The sequence below is a fragment of the Acinonyx jubatus genome, chromosome A1, assembly GCF_027475565.1.
Source record: "Acinonyx jubatus isolate Ajub_Pintada_27869175 chromosome A1, VMU_Ajub_asm_v1.0, whole genome shotgun sequence".
Lineage (NCBI taxonomy): Eukaryota > Metazoa > Chordata > Mammalia > Carnivora > Felidae > Acinonyx > Acinonyx jubatus.
Window position 1 is genome coordinate 14,037,905 of NC_069380.1, and position 24,802 is coordinate 14,062,706.

The 24,802-nt window shown below is 34.3% G+C and overlaps 1 protein-coding gene across 11 annotated transcripts in view; it reads left to right on the plus strand.

Moving 5' to 3' along the window:
- NBEA (neurobeachin) overlaps positions 1 to 24,802 on the plus strand; it is a 676,718-nt gene that overhangs the window by 345,083 nt on the left and 306,833 nt on the right. For all 11 annotated transcript variants that reach the window (XM_053214308.1, XM_053214315.1, XM_053214324.1 and 8 more), the window contains 2 exons: positions 20,313 to 20,421; positions 23,680 to 23,846. In XM_053214308.1, coding sequence (XP_053070283.1) covers positions 20,313 to 20,421; positions 23,680 to 23,846 — 276 coding nt within the window. The remainder of the gene's footprint in view (positions 1 to 20,312; positions 20,422 to 23,679; positions 23,847 to 24,802) is intronic.

The following is a 24,802-nucleotide window of genomic DNA, read 5'->3' on the forward strand; positions in this document are numbered from 1 at the left end:
TCCCAGGGTCATAGAATCAAGCCCTGTGTCAGGCTGCACACTCAGCATGGAGCCTGCTTTAGATTCTCTTTCTCCCTTCTTTCTCCCTCTCCCCTTCTCCCCAGCTCATGCTCCGTCTCTCGTTCAAAAAAAAAAAGAGATTAACTTCAATGCACTTTTTTAGCATTTTTTAGTATTACTTTTTTAGTATTAGTTTTTTCTCATCAGTTTATTATAATTAGAGACATAACCTCTTTTTATAGTAATTTATCTTATTTTATATTTCTCGTTTACATTTTCCATGACTAAATTATTTTTAGTCATAGTAATACAACTCTAGAAGTTAAAATAAATTTTACATTTATTGCAAAGCAAAAGATACAGGAAAATACCAGTTTTCTTTTATAACATAAATACTAATTTTACATAATAATAACATACTTAGTTCTTATAAAACTTGGTTGTGATGAGAATTGATAATAATTATTATCCATCCTAAGGCAATGAAAAACATATAAAAACGAAAATTTGCCCAGACTATTCATTTTCATTTTAGTTATAGAAATCTCTCAAATCACACACATGCTAATTTTGCCAATTTGTTTCAACTGTGAAGTAAAAAACAAAAATTATCTTGTCATCAGTAACTCTGAAGACTTAATATAATTGGATCTTCCTCACTTAAGATTATAGTTATTGTCTTAGGAAAGGAAAGAGTGGAAAATTTGCTCATATCAGAGGTTTTAGCTTCTGATACTGTTTTATTTCTCAGGGGTAGAGTTTGGAATTCGTTTTGTTTTGTTTTAGGAAAAGAGATTTATAGAAAGCAGTTATAATTTTTTTAAATTTTAGTCCCTGAAAACCTTCCAAATGCCCATCATAATGTTCTTTGTGTCATTCTAGAATTTGTTTTCATTTTTCATACTAATTATTCCTCCAATAAAGAGGATTTTGAAACAAAAATTGAAACATGACTAGCTATAAATATGAAAGAACAGATCATGTGTACATTGATACAGCAAAAGTCAATTCAGTGCCTGTACTACATACAAATACTATTATGGAGATGGGAATAGAGAAGTAAATGATACAAACATGGTTCTGAATTTTGGGGGAGAGACAAATATTAGAGGAATACACACAGTATTACAAGGGTGCTGTGATAGAGGTGATATAGGTATGAATACAAGTAAAAGACAAGGCATCTAATCTAGACTGAAGGGGTGTATTCCCCAGGTGGTAGGACTATCAGGGTTTTCAAACAATGTATCAAAGAAAAGCAAATACAATAGAACAAAGATAGCCTTTTCAACGAACGGTGCTGGACATCCACATGCAAAAAAATAATAATAAATCTAGACACAGACTTTATACCCTTCATAAAAATCACTCAAAGTAGATCAGAGATCTGAATGTAAAATGCAGAAGTATAAAACCCGTAGAAGATAACATAGGAGAAAATCTAGATGACCTTGCATTTGGTGATGACTTCTTAAATACAATACCAAAGACATGATCCATGAAAGAAAGAGTTGACAATCTGGACTTCATTAAAATTGAAAACTTCTGGGGGTGCCTGGGTGGCTCAGTCGGTTAAGTGTCCGACTTTGGCTCAGGTCATGATCTCGTGGTTCATGAGTTCAAACACTACATCAGGCTGTCTGCCATCAACACAGAGCCCACTTTGAATTCTTTGTCCCCCTCTGTGTGCCCCTCCCCCACTTTCTTGTATGCTCACTCACTCTCTCTCAAAAATAAATAAACATTTAAAAACAATTAAAAACTTCTGTTAAAGTCAATGTCAAGAGAATGTGAAAAGACAAGCCATGGACTGGGAGAAAATATTTACAAAAGATACTTCTGATAAAGGATTGTTATCTAAAATAGCAAAGAATTCTTAAAACTCTACAATAAGAAAATAAACAATCCGGTTAAAAAAATGAGCCAAAGACATTAACAGACACCTCACCAAAGAATATCTACATATGGCAAATAAGCTTAGAAAAAGATGCCTGTCATCGTCAGGGAAATGCAAATCAAAACAACAGTGAATAGTACTACATACCTTTTAGAATGGCCAAAATCTGAAACACTGACACCACCAAATGCTGACAAGGATGTGGAGCAGCAGGAACTCTCATTCATTGGTGGTGAGAATACACAACGGTATAGCCACATTGCAAAACATGTGGGTAGTGTTTTTTGTTTGTTTTTTTGTTTTTTTGTTTTTTTGTTTTTTTTTTATAAAACTAAACATATTCTTACTGTAGATCCAGCAGTCATTCTCCCTTGTATCTACTCAAAAGAGTTGAAAACATGTTTACATAAAAACATTCACACAGATATTTCTAGCCTCTTTATGCATAATTGCCAAAATTGGGAAGCAACCAACATGTCTTTAGTAGATGAAGGGATAAACAGATACCCGTATATTTATGTGGTACATCCAGACAATGGGATATTTATTTTTTAGTGAAAAAATAAATGAGACAAGAAATGAGCTGTCGAGCCATGAAAAGATATGGAGAAACTTTAATTGCATAATACGAACTGGAAGAAGCAATCTGAAAAGGCTTCATACTATATGATTTCAACTATATGACTATATATGTCTCTAAGGAGAGAGTAAAAAGATTAGTAGTTGCCAGGAGTTAGGGAAGAGGAAGGCATAAATAAATAGGCAGAGCACAGAAGATTTTTAGGCCGGTGAATCCAGTCTGCTTGATACTCTAATAGTGGATACATGTCATTATACATTTGTCGAAACTCATAGAAGCTACAACACCAAGATGTAAACTATGGACCTTAGGTGATAAGGATGTCTTAATGTAAGTTCATCATTTGTGACAAATGTACCACTCTGGTAGGGAATGGTGGTAATGAAGGAGATATGTGTGTGGGGAGGGGATATTTGGGCATTCTCTGTATCTTCTGCTCAAGGTTGGTGTGAACCTAAAATTACTCTAAAAATACTCTATAAAAAAAAAAAAACCAACAACAGGAGGTTCAAAATAAAAAGTGTATACAACTAGAATGCCAAAGATGCCATTGAAAACTGAGAGATGGTTAGAACATGGCTAGATAAAAGAAGAAAAAAAAGAGGAATGAAATTCTGGACCAAGGGAATAATTTGATACCAAAGCCTGGAGGCAAGAGATAGTAAGACATGTTGCTGGACAGCTCTTTTTAATCAGCCAAAAGCTAGGTAAGTGCCTGTTGTGTACCAGCCACATAGGCAAGGTCATCGCATCTTGGCAAGGGTGGCCGGCAAGGGTCATGCCATGAAGGGTTTATAAGCTATGCTAAGGGTGCTATGATATAATTAAAGAGAGCTAGGCATAATCTACAGTGTAGCAAGTGGACTCCGGATTGAAACTAATCTGAGATTCAGAAATCTTGTTTCAGATGCTGGTATCATAGACTGACTAATAGTGGCTATGAGGAAGGAAGAAGTGGACACATTTAAAGTATCCTTTGGAAATTAAGTCTAGAGAAATGCTGATAGATTAGATTGTAAGAGGGAAAAGAAGGGATCAAACATAACTTGATTGCTGGCTTTAATAGCTGGATGGTTTATACTGTAAGTATAGTTTACTTGGAACAGTAGAGAAGGAAGAATATGGGTTGGGTGGGACATCGTTTCACTTTTGGTTACACTGATTTTGTAGCATCTGTGAAATTTCTGAGTGGAAATGTTGGATAGACATCTTGAATTTGCATCTCCAAAGAGACAGGTAGAATGGGGATTTGGATTTAGGAGTCCTGAGCTTATATGGTAAATGGTAGATAAGGATACAGATGTGATGCTTGGGGAACCTGTGCGGAAGGAGCAGAGAACATGATGCCATGCTTTTTGCTGCTGTTTCTGCTGGGAATCCTCTTTACCCACAGCTGTACGTGATTGGCTGTTTTTGTCATTTAGGAATCAGCTTAAATGTCACCCCCTCAGAGAGGCTCCCTTAACCATCTTATTGAGTTACCACACTTCCGTCATATGATTTTGTTTTAACATTTAGTAACACCATCTCAAATTATTTTCATTCTTTACGTCCGTCTTCTTTACCAAAATGTACTTGGCCTTAAGAATTTGTGTCTTCTTCAGTGATACATTCCTGGTTTCTGGAAAAATACCTAGCACATAGTTCACAATCACAAATATTTATTGAAGGAATTAAGAAAAGAATGGTGAGTAGAATGTTTGAGAAGCAATGAGGAGTCAACAAAAGAGGTTTTTTTTAAATTTTTAATTTATTTTGAGAGAGAGGGAGAGAGAACGAAAAGAGAGGGAGAGAGAGAGAGACAGAGAGAGAAAGAATCCCAAGTAGGCTCCACACCATCAGCACAGGGCTTGACATGGGGCTTGAACCCACGAACCATGAAATCATGATCTGAGCTGAAACCAAGAGTCTGCCCTTTAACTGCTGAGCCACCCAGGCACCCCAGCAAGAGGGTTTTTAAGTTAGGATGAGAGGGTCCACTGGATTCAGTGACAAGATGGTCGTGTTGGTTTCACCCACACATACACCAGTGAGTACTTGTGTGCTAAGGATGCTGCGTAGAGACCCAGGCCCAGCTGTAAGAGAGCTTACAGTCCAGTGGGGACAGCAGTCTTCTAATTACTGATATAATAAATATGCCAGAGTAGAGGGTACTGTGGGAGCAGATAATTAAGGGAATGACTTCTGAGAAAGCAGTCACTTAACTAGAGTACTGGGGTCAGGACCTAGGTTGTTTTGAGCTGAGGAGTGAGTGGGATGTGAGCATGGTCAGCAAGTACACACAACTCCGAGGAGTTTGGCCAAGAAGGGGAAAGATAGAGTGGTTGCTGCAGATGGGTTTTTTGGGTAGTGAGGGTATTTTTTGGAACATCTTTCTTGCCCCTTTTCTCTGAATGTTGGAAATAATATATGACATTTATTATAACTGCTGCAATATAGGCTTTTAAAAATGGAAGTTTTGTTGTTGTCATTGCTTATATATTTAGAATTTTACTGACTCTCACCTTCAGTTTACCTCGTTTCTTTTCACTTTAGACCTTTCTCTTTCATAAATTTGAACTTGGGAGTTCCAGATTTTAAGAAAATATCATATATAGGGGCATATGGGTGGCTCCGTCGGTTGAGCATCCGACTTCAACTCAGGTCATGATTTCACCATTCGTGAGTTCAGGCCCCGCATCAGATTTGCTGCTGTCAGCACGGAGCCCGCTTCCAATCCTCCGTCTCCCTCTCTCTCTGCATCTCTCCTGCTTGGGCTCTCTCTCTCAAAAATAAAATAAACATTTAAAAATATGTATATACTTTTTGAGGAACCTCCACACTGTTTTCCAGAGTGGCTGCACCAGTTTGCATTCCCACCAACAGTGCAAGAGGGTTCCTGTTTCATATTTTAAAAAATAATAATTAAATAAAATAAAACAAAATACGATAAAAAATAAAAAAACTAAAAAATAAAATAAAATAAAAATATGTGTTTATATATCATATTTGGATAGTTAGGATGTAGTTACAGTGAAGACACATTACTCTGTTAGATAAACAGATAGGCTTCTATTTGTTGAGGCCCTACTATGTGCTAAGCACAAATTAGACTCTTTATACACTCTTCTATCTCATTTGCGCAGACATACAGCATTTTTCTTAACTTTCTCTAATAGTTTAAAATAAAGCATATAAAAAACACTTTCTCTTGGTCGTTAGAATATCAGTCTTTAATTTGTCCTTGTGGGAATGAAGTTAAAAATCTTTCAGTTGAAATTGTTATAAATGTTGATCCTGCTTAACAGCTATACCCGTGAATATAATTCATCAATCATAGCCGGAGAAAGCAATTGTGCAGTTGTCTACAATTAACAGGACAAAAACAGTTGATGAATGTGCAGCTGAATTAAAGTACTCCCTAGGACAGACTGAAATTATAAACTGGATCATTTAAAGGAATCTAACAAAGGATCTTTATAATTAAAACAAAGCAAGGTTAATGGGATGTAAAATTGCCTATAATATCTTGGCAATAATAATTGGATTTTAAATTATTAAAATATGAATTGAACTATAAAGCAAATAAAGACTTTTTTAAATTATGGAATTTGAGTATCCTTTGAAATAAATTAATCATTTGCCTAAGATAAACGTTTATCACTCTTTTGAAAGCATTTAGGATATAATTAATTAGTATGCATACAAAGCAGTGTGTATTTGTAGTTAGTACCGAATTTAACATAAGATTCATAAGATTCCAATTTTATTTTGTTCTTTAGAATAGTGAAAAATATATAGCTTACATTTCTTTGGTTTTAAAGAGGAAAAGCATATTGCATCTAAGCATAATTCCTTAGTGATTATATAGCCCCAACTTGAATATCTTCTTTATTTTAACAACTGTTATTTAATAATTAAGCCAATAAGCTTTGGTTTATCTATTCGTTTTGTGTGTTTGATTTGGCAAAAAGTGTATTAAATAAAGAGTAACTTCCAAAACTTTAAGGTAAGAAACTTTTTTTCTTAGAGTTGAGATTCCGGTTTAATTTTGAACCAAGAATCCCTGAAAACTTCTGGAAAACAGAAGCTCCCCACCTAATCTAAACCTTTTTTCTTTACTACTCCGTTATTCATTTTACACATGTGGTAAGTTATTAAATGTGCGAGTTTTGTAAATGAATGAGGTAAAAAAAAATCTTGTACTTTTACAAAATTAATTGTATAGATCTTAAACAGTATTGCTAATTTATAGACTTAGCTTTAGACATTGATTATAAATAAAATGTTATTTACCTAAAACTAAGATTAGCAAGTCCTATCTAATAATGGCTAGATTTCAAGGAATAAGAAAATATATTTCAGAATTTGGTTATCATAAATTTTATTTGAATTGCATTTTTAACTATGTTTAAAATATATCTCGTGTGTGTGTGTATTGAGATTCTTTTTCTTTTATGAGGACGACTTTAAATATACTTTCCTCCTACAGAGGATTATTTTAATTTTGGTGAGAGTTAAGTAATAATTCATAAAACACTTCTAATTTATATTATTTTTATTAAGACCAAAAAAAAAGGCAAGAGTGACAATTTTTTGGTATAGTCATTTATATATCTTATTTCCTGTTGTTTCGTATTTCTTCTAGAGACATTAATTTTTTTGTTGCTCTTCTTAGCTTACTTATTGCAGGCAAATGCCAGTCAAGATTCAGATGATCCATATCTTTATTAGAAAACTTGGATTCAGTTTCTATACCATTCTGATATCACTGGTTTCTATTTTTGACATAACTTGGCAACAGAGGAGCTGAGAATTGGCATTTATAGCTCGTATATTGTTTAAATAAAAGATATGGGTAAAAGTGAGCTAACGTGTTGCCAGAGGGCCTGCGCTAACATAAAGGTGCAATGTGTATGGCCAGTCCAAGCATAAGCTAAAGGTGAGAAGTGAGGTGAAGGAATAGAATGAGCAACCCAGGTAAGACCGGAGTAGAGCCATGGCCTGGGCTATAGATTTTAGTCTAGAAGCTCTTCCTAAGGTGCTAGGGAAATAGAAGCATTAAGTATATAGGCTGATTATTTTTCATGTTAGTTACTGTTGTAGAGACCAACGTTTGAAAAACCAGGATACTTCCTTTATAATATGACTATCTTAAAGAGTCGCAGTCTGAGATAGAAGAGTAATAAGAAAAAGTCATTTGTTTATATTTGCATATATAAATGTTTACATATTTTTTTAAAAAAGCACTACTCCTATTTATGAATCACACTTCAAAACAGTCCATTATTCAAGGTCTAGATTTTTTTCATTCCTAGCACAATGTAAGAAAAATAAGACTTGACTTACTTAAGAATAGATTGATGTTAAAATTGTTAAATATTTCTACCAAACATTTAAGGAGAAAAAATGATAAAATTAATTTCAAAGTCTTCCCAAAATAGAAGAGTAGGTAATGCTTTACACTTCATTTTATGAGATTTCATCACCCTGATTAACAATAACAATTACAAGTAATAAAATTATAGATCAATATCCACCATAAGCATAGGTACAATATTAATATTACCTTTAATAAAAGTTGGCAAATCAAATCCAGGAATACATGAAAAAGATGTATCATAAGCAAGAGGTGTATATTCCAAACATGCAGAGTTGATTTAATATTCAAAAATATCTATGAATGAATTATACAATGTCAGCAGATTAAAAAATAAAACGTATGTATGGATATTTTAATATTCATAAGAAAAACATTTGAAAAATTCAACATATGTTCATAATAAAATTCTCAGTAAACTAGAAATCAAACTCCCTCAATGTAATAAGTGCTATCTATAGAAAATATACAGCTAACATCCTACGTAATGGTGAAAGACTAAATGCTTTCCCTCTAGATCAAAAACACTGCAAGGATGTTCTCACTCACTATTTCTATTCAATATTGGGCTGGAGGTCTTAGCCAGTTCAATTAGGCGAGTAGAACATTCTAAGATGTTTGAAAAAAGATAGTGTCATAAGTGAAATTAGCAAAGTCACATGATATGAGGTCAATATTCAAAAATCAATTATAAAAAACGATTATAAATACATGCAGCATGCATAAAAAACCAAAAATCTATTACAATAACATTTAGTTATAATATATGTGAAATATTGGAAGCTTAAATAAAGCAAAACCATTATAATATTATCAAAAACATGAACTACTTATGGTTGTACTTAATAAAATTTGTGAAAGACCTGTGTGATAAAAACTACAAAATATTTCTGTAAAAAAATTAAAAATAAATAAATGCAGAAATATGTATTCATGAATCAGAGGGCCTAACATGGTTAAGATCTTAGTTCTCCCCAAACTGGTCTATAGACTCAAACCTAATCAGAATTCCAGCAGGCTATTAACAAGATAGTTTTTAAACTTCGGTGAAAATACAAAGGACTAACAGTAGCCAACACAAATGAAAAATGAACAGAGTTGGAGGATTGGTGTAAAGATAGAGAGATAGAGCAATGGAATGGAGGAAAGAAGATCTTACAGCTCAATAATAAAAAGACAAACTACCCAATACAAGTCAGACAAATGATTTGAACAGACACAGTAACAAAGAAGGTATACAGATGGCCAATCAGCACGTGAAAAGATGCTCCACATCATTATTCATTTGGGAAATTCAATTTTAAATACAGTGAGATAGCATTATGCACATACTGTAATCGACATAATTCAGTAGGTTGTCAATACTAAGCCTTGGTGAAAATGTGGAGCCACTGGAACCTTGTACCTTGCTGGTGGGAGTGCAAAATGGCACATCCACTTGAAAAACAGTTTGTCAGTATCTTACAAGGTTAAACATCCACTTAACCATTTGACCCAATAATTACAAACTTAGATATTTTCTTGAGAGAAATGAAAATATTGGTCCAAATTAAGACCTGTATGTGAATGTTCATAGCAGCTCTATTTATAATAGCCCAAGATGAAAATAACCCAAACGTCTACCACTAGATAAATGGATAAGCTACTATATAATGTTATAGGGAATACTACTCAACAATAAAAGGTATAAGCCACAGATATGCGCCACATACATGGAACTTAAAAGTATTTTGTGAACCCAGGGGCAACTGTGTGACTCAGTTGTTTAAACGTCTGGTTCTTGATTTGGGGTCAGGTCATGATCTCACAGGTTCCTGGAATCAAGCACCACATGGGGCTCTGCACCGACAGCGTGGAGCCTGCTCGGGATTCCCTTTCTGTCTCTCTCTCTCTCTCTCTCTCTCTCTCTTTCTCTCTCTCTCTCTCAATTAATAAATAAACATTTTTTAAGTATTTTGTGAAGCTAAAGAAGCCAGACAGAAAAAATATGCTATGTGGTTGCATTTATGGGCATTATGGAAAAAACAGAATTAGAGGGACAGAAAATAGTTCGATCCTTGCTATGGATGGCAGGAGAAAAGCACAAGGGAACATTTTGGGTAATGGAAATGTTGTGGTTGTAGCAGTGGCTACCTAAAATATGCATTTGTCAAAACTCATGAAATTGCATTTAACAAGAATTAACTTTATTATGTGTAAGTTATACCTCAATAAACCTCACTTAAAAAAAAAAAAAAAAACTACAGTAGTGCTTCATTGCTTATAAAGTTCTGTAACATGACCTGAGAGGCTTTTACTTATCTGGCCTCCCTTGCCTTCCCACACTGACTCAAGCACACTCCATTCACTCCTAAAGCACCCCTATGTCACCTCATATTTCATTGTCCTTTACTACCACGAAGAAGGCTCCCAGTAAATTATTGTTAAGTGAATGAATGCCTAACTCTGCATCCCACTCTCTGGAATGCCCTGGGAGAAGCCATACTAAGCTGATCATTTCCCAAACAAGTCAAACACAATTTGCCTGTTTGTGTGGCTTTGAGCAAGATACTTAATCTCTCTAAGCCTTAGTTTCTTCATCAGTGTAATGGGGCTAATTATGCTTGTCTAATAAGATATCAAATGAGGTAAGAATCAAATGAAATGATACCTATAATGCACTTAGCCTGGTACGTAATCAGTACTCAGTGTTCCTGACACATAATAGGGACTCAAGAAATGAGCATTTATTTATTATTATTATTTATTTAAGTGACATTTGAGCTGGATTTTGAAGACTATGGACGGAGGAGGTTGAGGACACTAGAGTACCTTACACATCCCATCCAGAGCACTGATGGGTTTCTGTGTGTTCTCAATATGATAGTGTCACTACTCCCTCATTGACTAAATCGCATTTTACGCAGAACACTAATACGCACACAAGTGGAAGGATAGGGTGGTAATCATGACCTAGTCAGAGGCTTCCTAGTATATTGTATCACTAACCAGTGGAAACAGCAAAGATAAAAGCCAAATGTTACTTGTTCTCTCCCTTCTTTTCCAAAAGAAATATATTTTAGATTGCATCATTCTCTAGTTCTTAGAATTCATACTGGTAGACTCAACAATAAGAAGTTGTATTTTTAGCCAAGGGTAAAGCTTTTATTGGGACTTGTAATCATAGTATTTGGGACACTTTTGCAACCGTTTTCCCTTGGTAAAGGAACCATATCACTGAGGGCACACAGAACTTGGTAAATTAACCAGAGACTCTCCTGGAGTACACATTTTTTCCTGGCATCACTGTGGCCGCTGGTGCTGTTATGCCTCATTTGCTTCCAGATTTTTCCCCCAAGTTGTCTTTATACACCATCAATCCATGTTTCTCTACTCCTGTTACTAGAAGTTAAGTAGAATAAAATGGCTTGAAGCAAGCCTTTTCTTTTAGTCACTACTACATCTCTGATCTTGAGCTGGTTTTTCTCACTTCACCAAGTCCTGTTCCATTGCTTTTCAGCCTTGTATTCCCGTTAGCATTGGGTGTCCTTCTCCTGGACATTATAACTTTGAGCCGTTTACTTGCAATCACAAATTTAAGCTAGGAGCTTGACTATTTGGCCCAGGGTTAACCCTAAAAGGAGGGAGTCTTCTGATCAGTATTTTTGAAACTATTTTCTTGGCCCTTAACAGTATATGAAAGTAATGGGTTGCTGTTGGCATTTTCAAAAATAGGAAATAGTAAATAATAGAAAAAATAATTGGGTATAGGTAAATATTGCTTGCTGAAGTGTTTGCTGTATGGGTGTATAGGGTTATGATATGAAGTGTATTTCTCATAGTTTACTTTGAGACACAGTTTAAAAGTCACGATTCTAAGCTGATTTCCTAGTTTATGTGTCTTAAAACAGCTTCAACATGTTCTGCCCTGATAGCAATGTTTTCTAAATCCATATTAAACTATAGGGTGAGTAAAGTATACAAATCCTTCATAGTGGTATTAGCTGGTTTTGCATAGAAGAGTAAATAGCTAAGCAATTAGTCACTGAAGAGACTGGAAAGAAGAAAAGTAGGAGATTTGATAAAAATTGACCTTTGTGGCCTGTGAACAAATGGAAAGTTACTCTCTTTGTATGTGTACCATAAAAGTTGACTTCCTTAATCTAGTGACGAAACTAGTATTACAATACCTGGAGACTCCTCTTAAGAAGTGACCAACAATGTTGAATTAGTGTATACTCTTTGTAATCTTTCTAATAATATTGTTTCTGAGCTGGTTAATTCAGGGATAGACTTTGGGACTGTACAACTAAATGAAACTAACTAAGCAGGGCCATGCTCCCCACATAAAAAAAGAGAAATGAAGCTTGCTGAGAAATGAAATCCAGACTTTGCCATCTGCACGAACTCAGGACACTGCATGAACTCAGTGGTCCTCCTATGTCAATGTGCATTAGTATCACAGGGATGTTTATTAAACATACAGATGCTAGGGTCTCACCTCAGTCAGACCCGTGCAATCAGAATCTCTCCATGGGAGTTATCCCACCCTTTTTAATATGTTCTGCAAGTGATCAGATCTTCAGTATACACCAAAATTTGAGAACTGTTACACTTCATTCATTCATCTTACGAGCCATGTAAAATTATCACCATCTTTACCCGTAACTGGAAACATAAATATGGTCATGAGCTAAGTCATTTTTTTTCTATCCTGTACTAAGAAGTATAATAACTGTTTAGGTTCATGGTAGATTATAATATATTTTTCTACGAAAAAATTCCACTTTTATGTATTTGAAGTTATAGACTTATATGAAGTTGCAAATAGGTGATAAGAAAATAAATGCTTATCTGTGGATCCTTGTTTTCATCCAACACAATTACTTAATTCCCAAAGCTTTTTCGTAACAGTTAATTAGATGGAGGGTGGGGGCAGAGGTAGGTTTTCAACCAAGGTGAATTCCCTCTCCTCACCCCACTTTGTATCTTTAATGCCTCTCTCTCTTCATATCAAGTCCTTCGATATCAATCTCAAACTCCAAAATTATCCATTAGGCTTTATCTTCCTTGTCTCTAGTTCTCCCCAAGCAAACCCCAGTCCTCCAGTGAATCTGACACAAGTGTAGGTCTGATTATATTTTTATATAATAGGTTTTCATATATTAATTTGATCCAAAGTCATGAATAATTAGTAGATTTTATCCTCTGGGAAAGATTTAGTGTTTTAAGAGAATAACTTGATATTGTATGTAATTTTTTTTTTCCTAACAGCAACATAAAGACAGATTTTTAAGTCTCTAAGTGTCTGTTTTCCACCTTTCCTTCTTTCGTTGCAATAGAAAGGCTCAGGATAGCCCACTCCAGAGACCCCCCCCCACTGTACCCCAGCTTTCTAATCTTTGTATTATATCAGTATATAATTGAGTAAATTGGGTCTTGCTTAAAAAGAATTAAAAAAAGTTTGATTGAGTAGTACAACTCCTACTAATATTCCAAATTCCAAATCTAGATTCAAATATGCAGAATCTCTTTGAAAGTCCCACCACAGCCTGGTGTGGGGGTTCATAGACAAATGTCAAGATGTGCCATTGTTTTTCCTTCTAATGAACATAAAATAACCAGTATATCAACGTGTACCTTTTAGAAAAGTGCAGTACTCTTTGGCAGGGGTAGAGGTAGGGGATAATATATGTCAAACATTTTACAAATATTCTTTTACTTATGCTCCTAACAAATTTTCCCTCCTTAAAGGAAATGTACTTTTGGCTAATGCAGGAGAGTTGGAGTCAGAGATATACTTGTCAGGAACAACATGGTATTTATTCTACTATTTTCATTAAGTGAAGACTGTTGGCACTAAATTAAGAATCAGTAGAGGCCAAAGCTTGTAAACATTTTCCAAAAAAAAAAAAAAAAAAGAAAAAAACAACATTAATTTTAGATTTAAAAATCAGATTATAATTTTTTTAAATAGTCTATTCAAAGCCTATAGCACAGGAAGCAGTTGAACTTCTCTGACCCAGTCAGACTCCACCTTGCAGTGTCACCAGAATCTCCATGCCTTTCTCTTAAGATTTTGGCACCAAAGGGAATTCTGCTCCTATGCTGTGTGGCCACTCCACTTTCAATCAGTCTGTCTTCTTGGCTAAATAAAAATCTGATCTTACAGTTTGAGCCTGCGTTCTTTCCCACAGTTTATAGAATATCGGAAAGAGTACACCCTCATTTTCTAATCAGGAAACTGAAACACAGACACAAGGAAAATTCTTTGCGCAAATTCATAATGCTGACAAAAGGCGGAACCTTAATATTAACTGCTTTTGTCCCCTCTTCACCTATAGATGATGGAAGACTAATTTTTTCTGACCTCTCATATTGCCTTTTCTGTTGACTTGTTTTCTTTCATCAAATTACAGAGATTATATTGGGGCACCTGGGTGGCTCAATTGGTTAAGCATCCAACTTCAGGTCATGGTCTTGCAGTTTGGTTTGTGAATTCGAGCCCCGTGTCGGGCTCTGTACTGACAGTTCAGAGCCTGGAGCCTCCTTCAGATTCTGTGTCTTCCCCTCTATCTGCCCCTCCCCCACTCAGACTCTGTCTCTCTCTCAAAAATAAATAAACATTGATTTTTTTTAATTATAGAGATTATATTTAAAATTCAGGATCTGTTCATCTCAAGTCAAAGACAAATAATTGAATTATAACAAACGGCCTAAAATTGGATTCTTCCTAGAATATCAGAACTTGCTCTTCTGGTATCTATTCCATTTGGAATAGAATACTTTCTTTTGTCTCCTGACTTCTTTCCTGTATCCATGACAACTCTATCTGCTTTAGAATAGGAATAAGTAGGATTGAACAAATTACGTTTTGTTCTGTTTCTTTTGGAAAGTAGACTCACATTAGAAGATGAAGACCACTTCATTCATTTCCTGTTTTGTATAGATACTTGAGAAAGAAAATATCCTGTAACAGATACTCCTAAATTATCCAACATTTTTTATTTACCTCATTTTATTTACATTGTGCTAAATGTACCATAGAATTTCCTGGTATTAAGAAACTACCTTAAATTAAATTAAAACTCTACATTAAAATTCTATTTCTTCTTTGCCCCTCCTCATATAACATATTCATGTATTCATTCAGTCATTTATTCATCTAGCCATATATTACTGGTGAGTCTATATTTCATAACAGGTACCTTGTCAATGAATGTTGGCTAGAGATGAATAAGCACTGTACCTCATTTTATGAACATCCCAGTCTTGTTAAAAAGAAAAGAAAGAAAAAGAAACAAAACAATGTGATTAATATTATAATGACAGCATCGAGAAATTGGGAGGCCTCTTAGCTTTATTGGGCGCAAGGGTTGGTAGGGTTTACAGGAAGAGATGGCACTTATAAAGGTCCTGAACTATCATTAAAAGATACTATAAAGATTTTTTTCTAGACCATAGAATAAGTATGTTAAAGAGGCAGTAGACAAGATTAGAAAAGTGTACAGTCATCTATATAGTAAGCTTGACTATTTTCTTGTCTATTATAAGTAGGCATTGAAAAAATTTAAGAATAGATAACACTGATGGACAAATGGAAAATGTATTAGATAGATGGAAGATGGGGGAGGCAGAAAAATGAGGGAGCCATTGTAATCCAAATGATAATGATTTATGTGAACTTAAGTAATGGCTTAAATTAAAGCAATGTTAGTATATGAGTAAAACAGTTTAAAATATATTGAGGTAAAATCGACAAGACTTGGTGACTAGTTTACTGTTGGATGATCTTAAAGCCACATTTCAATGGATGGGAAAGTGAATAGGGGCGTTTAAGATTATTTCCTGTTGTGATGTTGATCTAGCTCCTAAGATCCAATATTTTGTGTTTGACACAATGTTGATATTTTTGGCCTACCTGCTAAATATAGTCAAATTTCAGTGTTAAGCAACTTAAAACTTTGTTCCCTTGTTCAGAATGCTTAACTTTTTCCACACTATGTAAAACTTGTGGTGTAATTGTTCTTAATCTATAAAAAGGAGCATAGGAATTAAAACTCCCCCAAAGTCTACATTAATGTTGTCTAAGAAATATATAAATAACAAGTTGATTAATACCCAAGATTATACCATGATATCCTAAGGGAATATGTGTATCAGATGTGAAGAAAGAGTTACTTAATTTTCTTAAAATCTTTCATTTCAGGAGTCAGCCTCACATAACAAACCCAGAAAGATTTGGGTTGTACATTGGTTCTGTTGCTGGAAGTTCCCTGGACTTAAACAAATTGCTTAACTTATTTAATTAGTTATTTATTTTGGTGCTTTCAACTATAAAATGGGACTAATAATATATCCAACTCATGGTTGTTTGGGGATTACCCAAAATAGTATATGAAAAGAACCAAGCATGTGTAAGGTGTTTAATAGAGTTCATTTCTTTCCTTGAAATTTTATTTTTGAGGGGGACATGTGTGGAGAAACCACATAGACAGTTCATATTCAGGAACAATATTGTGAAATAATTTTATACAAGAAAAGGAACTATGGGTTACTCAGTGATCTGAGGTTATGTTCTGCAAAGAATACTCACATCCTACATAGGGTGCACGCTTTGAAGCAACATGGGTCTTACAAGTGTTTTAGGAGTTCTCCAGTTCTGCTCCTCCTCCCTATAAACTGTTGTCTCAAAGAGCAGGAATGCTCTGGGAGCAAATGCCTAAAGCAGTTGGTATTTTAAGCCTATGACAAGAAATTAAGTAGAGAATCTAGCCTGGAATAATCTGGATAAGCCAAGACCCATGAGAGGCTAATACGGTTCTAGTGACTCCTCCTTGATATCACCAGGAATTAAAGGAAGCACTTACCCAAGATAGGTCTGTTGAATTCCCACTCATTAAGACTAGAAGTGAGATTAAAAAAAAAAAGGTCACTAAGTATATGAGAATGAAAGTTACTGTATTTGAGATTTAACAAGGAAAAAACAACAAACTTGCTATTTAGTTTATACAAAATTAAGTGAGGTTCAATCTGTCCTGTTCTGATTGAACTTGACAATTGAGCAAGAAAAAAATGATAATTCATTTCATTAATGAGCAGTGCAAGTAAAGAATGGCAATCTTGAGAATAGCACTGTTGCTAAAAATCTAAGTAAAAGGGGCACCTGAGCATCTCAGTAAGTTAAACATCCTGTTTGGGTCAAGATCTCAAGGTTCATGAGTTCAAGCTCCACATAGGGCTCTGCACGGACAGTGCAGAGCTGCGTGGGATTCTCTGTCCCTACCTCTCTCTGACCCTCCCCCACAGCACAAGCTCTTGCTCTCAAAAATAAATACAGTAAAATCTTGGTTTGCAAGCATAATTCATTCTGGAAACATGCATGTAATCCAAAGCACTCATATATCAAAGTAAATTTCCCCAAAAGAAATAATGGGAACTCAGATGATTCATTCCACAACCCAAAAATATTCATATAGAAATGATTACAATACTGTAATATAATATAAAATAGTAAAGAAAATAAAAAATATAAAGAAAAAATAAAACATTAACTTGCCCCTACCTTTGAAAATCTTTGTGACTGGTGTGAGAAAGAGAGAGGAGGGTTATTGTGTAGGACGACTTTCACTATCACTGATGGAATCACTGCTGTCTATTGGCTCAATGGAATCTTTTTCTGCATAGGGCCATTGTATACACTCACACAGATGTTTACCACAGTACAGTTTTAATAAACTCTTGTGATATACTGTATTTAATGTAACTGGCAATAAGGCAACAGAGGAAAGCGTCTATATCTGCAGGCAGCCTGACCTGGAATGAAGCAAAGCATTCTAAGCTTACTCTTATATGGAGCAGCAAGGACTGTCCCTAGATGTTTTGAAGTGACAAAAACTACACTAGTGCCGATGGTGGGCACCTTCCAACATTCTGAATAATCACTGATTTCTGCCAAACACCATGGCCTGAGACCGAGCACCTGAGCACGGGACATGATTACCCACAATCCCTCAGCGAGAGAGGGAGAGAGAGAGGTAGAGAAGAACCATTGGTTCAGTTATGATCATGTGACAGTTGGCATCACCTACTACTTCTATTGCAAGACATCACTCATTTATCAAGTTAAAATTTATTAGAAATGTTTGCTCATCTTGCAGAACACTTGTAGAACAAGTTACTAGCAATCCAAGGATTTACTCTAAATAAACATTTTTTTAAAAACTAGGTAGAGAAAACCTGGACCAATGAATGAATGTGAGTGTAAGAACTGAATTAGAAATAATTTTTAATGTTTATTTATTTGAGAGAGAGAGAGTTGCAGCACGAGCAGGGGAGGGGCAAAGAGAGAGGGAGACACAGAATCTGAAGCAGGCTCCAAGCCGTCAGCACAGATCACGATGCGAGGCTTGAACCCACAAACTGCAAGATGGTGACCTGAGCCAAAGTCAGACGTTCAACCAAATGAGCCACCCAGGCACCCCATTAAAACTAAATTTTAAAAGGACAATGGTAAAAGAACAGACATTAATTTGTAAGTTTGCCCTTTAAGAAAAACCGGAAAGATTTGAGTTAACTTCAAATATACTATGATTATTTTTAACACAGTAATTGCTTACTGCAAAAGAAAAGAATGTAAAAAGACCTAATCACTGTTCATAATTGGAAAAATGAAAAGAATTAATGTTAGAATGCCCACAATGGAGGAGAGCACCAGTAAACACACAGGTTTTACTTCAAAAAATATTGTTGGTTAATGAAGATGCAATGCAAATATAAAATTAGGAGAATTATTTTTTTTAATTATGATCTGAAGCAAAAAACTTAATTTTTCTGAGCCTTGGTTTCTTATGTTTAAAAATGAAAATAATATGTATCTCCAAGGTTTATTGTGAGAATTGAGTATTATGTGTAAATTACCTATTTTATTACCTAGCTCTCAATAAGTGGTTTGGTGACAGCTGTTATGATCAATATCTTCTTCCTCCTCCTCTTCTTCTCCTCCTCCTCCTCCTTCTTCTCTTCCTTCGTCATCATCATCATCATGATCGTCATGTGGCTTAAACAAACAACCATTTTTTAATCTCTCATTGTTCTCATTGACTGGGCCCAGCTAAGCTGTTCCTTTGCACCACTCTGTGGAGCTGTCTGGTACTGTAATCACTTGGGAGGCTGGCTCTGGGCTGGGAGTTCAACTAGGCCTGGGAGCCTAATGTCCTCTCTTCTCTTCCTTGAGGCTCTCCACATAATATGAGCTTCACTCAGCATTGCAGCAGATTCTAAAAGACAGGTATATGAGCTTCACTCAGCATTGCAGCAGATTCTAAAAGACAGGTTTCCAAGAAAGAAAGGCAAAAGCTTCAAGGCATCTTATACCCTAGGCTCAGAAGTTACAACACTTCACTTCTGCTATATTCTGTTGGTCACAGGAAGTCACCAGGCACATCTAGGGGAGCAGAAACTCTTCATTTTTAAAGAATTATTTTTAAATGTTTATTTACTTTGAGAGAGAGAGGGAGGTTGAAAATCCCAAGCAGGCTCCATGCTGTTAGCGCAGAGCCTGATGCCAAGCTTGATCTCATGAACTGAAACCATGAGGTCATGACCTGAGCTGAAATCAAGAGTTGAGTGCTTAACCAACTGAGCCACCCAGATGCCCCAACATTGCTCTTTTCTATGGAGCAATAACAGTATCACACTGCAAAAGAGTATGTGGGATGGGAGATATTGTTGCAACCATCTTTGGAAATAAGCTTTGCTCCATGCTATCAAATAAGTATGAAGAGGCTCCCTGTGCGCTCCCACTTAAGGAAGGATCTTCAGATATATTGCTAAGTGAGAAAAGCCAGGTATAGAAAAGACTGTAATATACTAATATTGGTGTAAGGATGTGGAAAAGAACATTTGTATTTTCTTATGTATTTTTAAAAGCCTCTGAAACCATATGCAAGAAACTGTCAACAGCAAGTGCCTGATGAGGTTGGAAATCAGGTCAAGAGGTAATATCGTGAGAGGCTTTTCACTATATGTCTTAAACTTTTTGAAAACAATTTGAATATTCAAATAACTTTGTTAAAAAGTTGAGTGCATAGGTTTCCTAATATATGATTATCTAGCTTTTGTGTGAAAGTTTACTTCCAAGATAGTGAAGTCTATTGTTTTAACCATTTCCTTCAAAGATAGGGCATTCTGTTGTTTTAACCATTTAAAATACTAATAAAAACCTTGATTTTTTTTTTTGCATTAGCTAATTTTATTGAATTAATTGAATCATTCATTCACAAGATACACTATTGAACAGAGCCATTGTTGTAACAGTTTTATGGTACATTTCTATATTTCAAATGTCTTTGAATTATAATTTTGACTATGTTAATTTCATAATGTAACTAAATTTTATGCATAATTAATATTTCAAATACTGAAATTTGATTATTAAAAATTAGATTAACCAAAGATATTAGGAATAATAATTGCAAAGGTATCTTCCTTTTTAGATTACTATGCCACGCTATGAAGGACCATATAGTTCGTGTCGCAAATGAAGCTGAGTTTATTTTGAACAGACAGAGGGCTGAGGATGTACATAAACATGCAGAGTTTGAGGTAAGGTTTTGGTGGCAGATTAAATTCTGCTTCTCTGTTATAAGTCAGCTGTCTCTGATGGTAACCTTACATAAGTTTTTTTTACAGGAAAATTTCATTCAAATAATTTTGGTTCTTTTTTTTTAAAGCTTTAGTAAATACCAAACACAGAGCGCTAATTTTCATCTCATTTACAACATGGAGAGATCCCTCTTACCTTGTGCCTAACCCTTTAGTAGACTGAAGTTTTTCTAAAGTACTCTTAAAGGCAAATAAAATTTTAGAATGCAATTACCTTAGTAATTTTTAAACTAGCAGAGTTTATACACTACTAAATGTGGGTTTAACAAGTGGTTATATAAAAATACTCAGTTTTTCCATGTTTTCAGTAATTTATTATTTATCAATGTATCCATCTTTAGAGTGGCCAAAGATCATTGCAGTTCATATTTTATTGTTATAATTGATATTTTACTGACAATTGAAGGATTGCTATTATGTGATATGCTTGCAGATCGATACGTATATCTGGGAATATATAATTTAAATTTAGATATGTAATTTTATAATATATAAATATATAAATTTAAATATATAATTTAAAAATCCTCACAAGTCCCGTGACTAAAGAAAAAACTAAGTATCATTTCTATTTTATATGAAAAAACTAAAGTATATTGAAATACTGTATATTCCATACTAACAGGTTTTATATACAAATATTATTTTTATATTTCTAGCGTGTCAAATTATTTACCATTATTTGAATTTCCTCCATTCAGTATCCTGATTTCAGTGTTTTAAATTACAGCAATGACTTCATTCAATTTGCAAAACAAACTTGGTTTCAGAAATAATCAGGTGACTTGGTATTTGGCTTAGGTTGAACTGCCATTGGCCTTGAAAATAATAAATAACCATCCATTTATTTTCCTGATGCCACATGCGAACAAGTGTGGCGTGGCTAGAAATCAGAGCCCAAGATTTCAGTTTTGATGAGGTTTTTATCTCAGTAAACCAGCTCTCTTAGTCATGCGCGTTGATGCCCTAGGTCTAGTAATCTCTGACCTCGCTGGCTGAAAAGCATGAGACAGAGAAATAGCTGTTGTCACTTCCATACTCTTAACCTCTGCTTCATTTGTCAGATGAGACAGCACACACTTGTCATGTGAGATCGCAACGTTATTTTGAAAAAAAAATACCAAATATTTTAAACTTTGATAAAAGTACGTGGACAATTGCGTGTATATCAAAGTGAAGCTTCATATCTCTTCAACAATAAATACCATTGGGTATTTATCAGGGGGTCCTGTTGTAATCTGGATGTCAAGAAAATTCTGAGTTATCTGTTCTTTGACAAATATGTTTAGATAAAAGATATGTCAGGACTTTAAACAAAATAAGAATATTCAATTAAGTATTGACTTCCTTTAGTAAATAAGATTTGGAAAATTAACTGAATTCCCTGCAAGATGAATTTTGAGTCCTTCATATTTCTAGTAAGAAAATCAAGATGCTTTGTGGGGATATAAGAAGATCAATATTTGTCATGTGAAAACATTTAAAATAGATTCTCAAGCAGCTAGGTATCAGTAACAAGCTTTAACACATATTTAACGAAGGTGAAAATTAAGCTGAAGGCAGTGTTTCTCAGCCTTTTTTTCAGTATTGCCCCCTAAGCAAGCCTTTTAGACAATTTTCACTCTAATCACCCCCCTCCATAAAATTTTCTATCTACTAATGTGCTGTATATCTGTTTATGTACTATATACACATCTGTGCTTTACACATAAAAAGAATACAATTTTTTCACACACACACACTCCTTGCAATACCACTTTTCACCCCCTGGGGATGAGATCATTCCTATTGAGAATGCATGGCTAAGAGTGATAAGAGGCCATGAAGTGGATGTGAAGACTCAGTGTTTTTTAGAATTATGTAAATATAAAATAAAATACTACTGTAAATCAAATTGGAGAGTATTATCCTTGTTATTTAATGGATTATACTGTTATTTTAACTAAAATGTTTGTTCTTTTTAGGTTAGAGCTGTCTTAGTAAATGCATTGATGTGTGTGTGTGTGTGTTTCACCATTTACCACTTTTAAGTTATAAAAAATTTCACAAAAGCCATGGCATTTTACTAGGCCTTTTTGGGGGAATTTCTCTCTCTCCCATATAAGCTTGTATTTAACAGATAAAGTATATTTAATTTGAGATGGGTACCTCACAGTTAAGTTTTTTTTTTTTTAGTTAACCATTGTAATTGTTAAGGAAGAAAAATGAAAATTTAATTTTGCTCTCCAATGAGCTAATGAAATATTAACCTCATTATGGAGGCAGATCATTGTACTAATTGGTGATTCCCTGTACAAAAAGATAAATTGGAAAATGAATTAATCCTCCTTAGATTACTGTAGGGTTATTTCTCTGAAAGAGATAACTTGTGGTAGTAGTGGATAGAATAGACAGACTGAAGGGATATGTTTGAATACCTTCCTTGAAACGGATTTTTACATAGTAAAGATGAATGTGAGCCAATTATATGTATTTTTTTTAGATGTGAGACTTTTTTTCTTCTAGTTATAAGACTCATATTACATACTTGGTAATGTTAAAATTTACAGTGAATCCACCCAATATAAAAATCACTATACAAAAAATCACACTCATAATTAAAGAGATGCTCATCTTCATCATCATATTGAACCTTTTTGATACACAGTGGGATTGATTAGCTTTGTTGCTAATGCCAGTGAGCATGAATACAGTAGCCGACAGAACAACTGATTATTAGGAAAGATAAGAATAAGATAGTTGTTATCCTGAGAACCTTTGAACACATTAAATACTAGGATTGGGAAGGATTGTAGAGAAAAGCTTACCTTATTTTAAGTGCAATATATACTATATTGGTTAAAATAATAATTAGATTTACATTCTTAATAAACCATTATTCTAAAATGGTTTTTTTTAATGTATTAGCAACAGACTCAGAATTTTGGGAGCCTTAAATGTCATTAATTGCTTTATATAACATCATCCAAATTATCTTCCATATACTTTATGTATAAACACATAAGACACATTTTTACCAATTTAAAAAGTAATTATAATGACTATATTCTTTAGAATAAATTTTCACAAGATTGGATTATCTGAGTTTTTAAAATTGAATTATTACCCTTTAACTGAAGGTTAGATAATATTCCTTACTTAGCCATAGCAGAAGTTATGCATTGTTAAACATTATGCACTGTTTGTATGTTTTTATAGTCTCAGTGTGCCCAGTATGCTGCTGATAGAAGAGAGGAAGAAAAGATGTGTGACCATCTTATAAGTGCCGCTAAACATCGAGATCACGTTACGGCAAACCAACTGAAACAGAAGATCCTCAATATTCTCACAAACAAGCATGGCGCTTGGGGAGCAGTTTCTCATAGGTGAGTAATAAGATTACAAGTAAATAATAATTCACAAGTTATTTATAATAGAAGTTTTAAAAACGTCTATAAACTTTAAAATTATCTAGAAAATATGATTTAAAGCATAAAAAATTGCTTGAATTTTTCCCTGATATTTTTAGTAATTCCTCTTTAGAATCCTTTGGAATAAAAGCTAAACTTTTAACAGAAGCTCCAGTGGAAGTTATTTCTAATTTAATCCTAATACACAACATCATAAAAAAATTAGGCAAGTATTTTAGACTACTGTCTCTTACATGATGATGTGTGTTAATTCTAAGAAGTGGCTCTTTTTTTCATGTTTCAAGAGTCAACTCTTCCTACTTATTAAATTTATATCATTCTGAATTTTTCTTATAAACAGGTAATAATACAAACATTTACTGTGGAGAGTTAATACATCCTTTTTAGAAATTTTTTTCCGTATTTTTCTATTCAGTCTTTCTTGCGATGGATTTTCATTGCAGATTAGGACATTTGTGATATTATAGTGTAAGTAAAACCAAAATTGGTTGTTTATGGATTACAGATGTTCTCCTTGCTAAAGTGTTGTGGTATAAAATTATTTTCTTTATACAATGAAGTTTTCTAGAAAAATAATAATGAAGCAGATCACTATATTTAGATTGCTAATGTTCTTCATTTTTATATCTTCATTTTATTTGTTCCCATTAATTGCTTTTAAGTGTTTAGCATAGTTTAGGGGTTGGTTAATTGTGGACAGGACACTACTAAGAAGAATTCTGATAGAAGCAATTCTATTAGTTAGGGAAGAACATCTAGAATATGACGAGGATAGTGTTTGATCATCTGACCTGGTATTCCAAGTGTAAGATAGATTTAGTAAATCTTTTTTTTATTTTTTAATGTTTATTTTATTTTTGAGAGAGAGAGAGAGAGAGAGAGAGAGACATAGTGTGAGTGGGGGAGGGGCA